General features: G+C 38.3%; 2 protein-coding genes across 4 annotated transcripts in view; both read right to left on the reverse strand.

The window, feature by feature from the left end:
* Nucleotides 1-5,000, reverse strand: part of LOC137620769 (serine-rich adhesin for platelets-like) — a 297,666-nt gene that overhangs the window by 253,097 nt on the left and 39,569 nt on the right. The window lies entirely within an intron of this gene.
* LOC137621006 (uncharacterized) overlaps nt 1-5,000 on the reverse strand; it is a 58,619-nt gene that overhangs the window by 16,414 nt on the left and 37,205 nt on the right. The window contains exon 7 of the mRNA XM_068351446.1: nt 2,707-2,856. Coding sequence (XP_068207547.1) covers nt 2,707-2,856 — 150 coding nt within the window. The remainder of the gene's footprint in view (nt 1-2,706; nt 2,857-5,000) is intronic.

Below are 5,000 nucleotides of genomic sequence, written 5' to 3' on the forward strand. Positions count from 1 at the left end.
GAAAGCTCCGGTGGTAATGTTCAGGATTTATTCTTTTCATTATCAGTTTATAGGGGTTACTAGGTGTAAACAATATTTTACTGGACGATCACACTGAATCCTTACCAAGACCATTTATACGTCAGTTCTCTCTCTCTCTCTCTCTCTCTCTCTCTCTCTCTCTCTCTCTCTCTCTCTCTCTCTCTCTCTCTCTCTCTCTCTCTCTCTCTCTCTCTCATATGTATACTGTAGCTAGGATATTTTGCTTTATTCATAAGACCTAAATTAAGTTCCATATTCAGTTCTGTAATGTTTGTTTACTTAAGTGATTTTCGATTTTTGTTATTACCAGTAAGACCAGGAAGTATGATTGACTAGTTTTATTTGAGGAATCCTCAATATTGCAATTAGATATTTAGGACATAATGATTTTTGCAGTTTCTCCTATAGGTTTGAAGGGAACATGTAATGTATCAGGAAAATCTAAAATACAGTACTACAATTTGATATATAATTGTGCATAATATCAATCAATTGATTCTAATTCATCAGTCTATATTAGTGTTAAGTTTAGAGATGAAAATGCTGTAGAAAATAATAGCACAGTAATGTCCTTCACCTTTCACGAATGATCCCTCACCTTTTAATAAGGAAATTGCACTCAAATCAAAGAGTCACAATTGAACTGTACTGTAAATAAGAAGTTTTGGAAAGAAGTGAAGAGAGTAAGGAAGGGTGGCTCAAGAATTGAAGAGACAGTGAAAGATGGAAATAGAAGGTGGTTAAAAGAAGAGGAGGCAAGGAAAAGGTGGGCGGAATATTTTGAAAGTTTACTGAATGTTGAGGATAATAGGGAGGCAGATATAATTGCTGTTGCAGGTGTTGAGGTGCCAGTGATGGGAAATGAGAATGAGAGAGAGAAAAAAGAGAGGAAGTTAGGAGAGCACTAGATGAAACGAGAGTAGGAAAATCATCTAGTATGGATGGTGTGAGAGCTGAGATGTTGAAGGAAGGTGTTGTGACTGTACTTGAATGGTTGGTGAGATTGTTTAATATGTGTTTTGTGTTGTCAATGGTACCAGTAGATTGGGTTTGTGCATGTATTGTACCACTATATAAGGGTAAGGGAGATGTGCATGAGTGTTGTAATTCAAGGGGTATTAGATTGTTGAGTGTAGTTGGAAAAGTGTATGGTAGAGTACTGATTAATAGGATTAAGGATGAAACAGAGAATGCAATCTTAGAAGTACAGGGTGGTTTTAGAAGAGTTAGGGGTTGTATGAATCAGATTTTTACAGTTAGGCAGATATGCGAGAAATATTTAGCAAAGGGTAATGAGGTGTATGTTGCATTTATGGATCTGGAGAAAGCATATGATAGAGTTGATAAGGAAGCAATGTGGAAAGTGATGAGGTTATATGGAGTTGGTGGAAGGTTATTGCAAGCATTGAAAAGTTTCTACGAAGGTAGTAAAGCATGTGTTAGGATAGGAATGAAGTAAGCGATTGGTTTCCGGTGAGAGTGGGGCTGAGACAGGGATGTGTGATGTCGCTGTGGTTGTTTAACTTGTATGTTGATGGAGTGGTGAGAGAGGTGAATGGTCGAGTGCTTGGACGAGGATTGAAACTGGTAGATGAGAATGACCATGAATGGGAGGTAAATCAGTTGTTGTTTGCAGATGATACTGTACTGGTTGCAGATGCGGAAGAGAAGTTTGGCCGATTAGTGACAGAATTTGGAAGGGTGTGTGAGAGAAGGAAGTTGAGAGTTAATGTGGGTAAGAGTAAGGTTATGAGATGTACGAGAAGGGAAGGTGGTGCGAGGATGAATGTCATGTTGAATGGAGAGTTACTTGAGGAGGTCGATCCGTTTAAGTACTTGGGGTCTGTTGTTGCCGCAAATGGTGGAGTTGAAGCAGATGTACGTCAGAGAGTGAATGAAGGATGCAAAGTGTTGGGGGCAGTAATGGAAGTAGTAAAAAATAGAGGGTTGAGCATGAATGTAAAGAGAGTTCTGTATGAGAAAGTGATTGTACCAACTGTGATGTATGGATCAGAGTTGTGGGGAATGAAAGTGACGGAGAGACAGAAATTAAATGTGTTTGAGATGAAGTGTCTAAGGAGTATGGCTGGTGTATCTCGAGTAGATAGGGTTAGGAACAAAGTGGCGAGGGTGAGAACGGGTGTAAGAAATGAGTTAGCAGCCAGAGTGGATATGAATATGTTGAGGTGGTTTGGCCATGTTGAGAGAATGGAAAATGGCTGTTTGCTAAAGAAGGTGATGAATGCAAGAGTTGATGGGAGAAGTACAAGGGGAAGGCCAAGGTTTGGGTGGATGGATGGAGTGAAGAAAGCTCTGGGTGATAGGAGGATAGATGTGAGAGAGGCAAGAGAGTGTGCTAGAAATAGGAATGAATGGCAAGCAATTGTGACGCAGTTCCGGTAGGCCCTGCTGATTTCTCCGGTGCCTTAGATGACCGCGGAGGTAGCAGCAGTAGGGGATTCAGCGTTATGAAGCTTCATCTGTGGTGGATAACGGGGGAGGGTGGGCTGTGGCACCCTAGCAGTACCAGCCAAACTCAGCTGAGTCCCTTGTCAGGCTGGGAGGAACATAGAGAGGAGAAATCCCCTTTTCTTGTTTCTTTTGTTTGATGTTGGTTATCCCCCAAAACTGGGGAAAGTGCCTTGGTATATATATGTATGTAAATAAGAGGATTCATATACTTACAGAGAAAGACAATTTGTCCCAAGGTATTGTATCAAGTATCCCCATCTCTGCTCTTTCGACATCTAATGAAAAGAAGTCAATGTGGGTTCTGCCCAAAGCTTTAATAACTGTGTAGACTGGCACACATTGTACTTCCAACATTTTTTCTACCTGAAAGTACACAGTAATTTTCATGTAAAATTACATCTCAAGTCAGTTACGACTTTACGCTGTTATCCTTAAATATTATATACAAAAATCCAACTGTGTCATTTTATCCCACTTAGGTCACTAAGTCATAAAATCACGATTACTCTTGAGTTTTGCACTTAATATTGAAACTTAATAATACAAGCATCTGGTTTTTATGAAATGAAGCAGGATGTAAGTACTTTTCTTACTTAGAATATGTATTGGGAACCTTCATTATAAGTCACTTTATAGGGGGAAAATCCTACCTAGTTGGGTCTCTTCCAACCAATTGTAGTTCTGGGTATTATTATTAATATTAGTAGCAGTATTAGTAGTAACTAAGCTACAAACCTACTAGGAAAAGCAGGATGCCAAGGGCTACAACAGGGAAAATAGCACAGTAAGGAAAGAAAATAATGAAACAAATAAACTACACGAGAACCAACAAATAAGGACTATAAAACATCTTAAGATCGGTAACAGCGTTAAAATTAATCTGTCATATATAAGCTATGAAGAGAGACTTATGTCAGCCTGTTCAACATAAAAACGTTCACTGGAAGTTTAAACTTTTGAAGTTCCACCAATGCAACTGCTTGATTAGATCATTCCACAATCTGGTCACACCTGGGGTAAAACTTCTAGAATACTGTGTAGTGTTGATCCTTATGGTGGAACAGGCAAGACTGATAGAATTAACTGTATACCTAGTACTACGTACTGGATGGTAGAGTCTGAGAAGATCCAAATTAAAAGGATGATCAAAATTATGGAAAATCTCATGCAATATGCGTAAAGAACTAACAGAATGACGGTGTCGGAGATTAACACCAAAATCAGGGGTAAGAAATTTAATAGATCGCAAATTTTTTGTCCAACAAATTAAGATGCGATTCAGCAGCTGAAGACCAAACAAAAGAACAAAACTTAAAACAAGGCAGAATTAAGGAATTAAACCATATCTTCAGAATATATAGATCACTGAAAATATATTCGCGGTTTCTATCTTAGTGGATTCGATCGTTCGCAGCACAGAGAATCATATAACCTATCAATTAAAAAGTCACACATTTGCAGTTTCGTGATAATTACTCCCATGGCCCAACGATTTTAAACTGACCACGCTTCTTGCGAACAGCCTGCTTCGCACTTCCCTCTACACAACGTACATCACTCCATCTCTCACTCAGCCTTAGTCTCTCATCGCCTCTCCTCACATGTGCATCTCCCTCTTCAGTATTTTTGTACTGAAACACGTTGTGATGTAAAATACATGTTCATATCCAGTGCGTTTATAGTGATTTTAGTATAAAAGGGGATACGTACATATTATGCTATCCCTCGCTCCAAACAGTCAATGGCTCAACAGTTGCATGCTTCGGATTTACTGTGCAGAAGTACACAGGTAAGCGGTTATTGGTGTTGGACCGATACTTTTTCTTTTAATTTTTATTGTGTTAGTGTATTCATTGTGTATTGGTGTTTTTATTATACTGTATTAGTGTCATGTGGCCATAGTCATAACGTGTATGAAGTACACGTGTGTACGTGTATTGTACGCGTACTGAAATGTGTTCATTCATTAACACAATACTTATAGTGTGATAGAAACCAAGTAAAAACAGTATTAGGCAGACAATATGTTACTCGCGGATTCTCGCTTTTCATGCCAGTCTCTGTTACCTAAACCCTGGGTATAAAGAGGGCTAACTGTTTATATGGTCAATTTCCAGGGTATTGTCACTGTCTCTTCTGCCATTCACGAGTAACCTTAAACCTTGAAAAGTAATACAGAAGAATCTAGGAAAAAATTTAACTAAAGGTCACAGATCAAACACTTATGGTATGTAAAGTATTAGTGGCTCAATAACTAATGTATTCACATTCAAATCATGATATGAAGAGTAAAGGAGACAACTGCTTCTGTGCTCAGTGCACATATAAGAAAAATGATTTGAAAGTGGTATTTCAGTGAACTTACAGAATGTAAGACATTTCTCTACAGAAATACAAGGAATCAAAAAATGCATTAGAATTTCATATTAGATCATTTGTCATATTACTAGGAGAATAATCCTGTCACTTGCTCTGATTTTGTATACACCTTTAGCCAATTAACAGTG

This window comes from Palaemon carinicauda, chromosome 27, assembly GCF_036898095.1.
Source record: "Palaemon carinicauda isolate YSFRI2023 chromosome 27, ASM3689809v2, whole genome shotgun sequence".
NCBI lineage: Eukaryota > Metazoa > Arthropoda > Malacostraca > Decapoda > Palaemonidae > Palaemon > Palaemon carinicauda.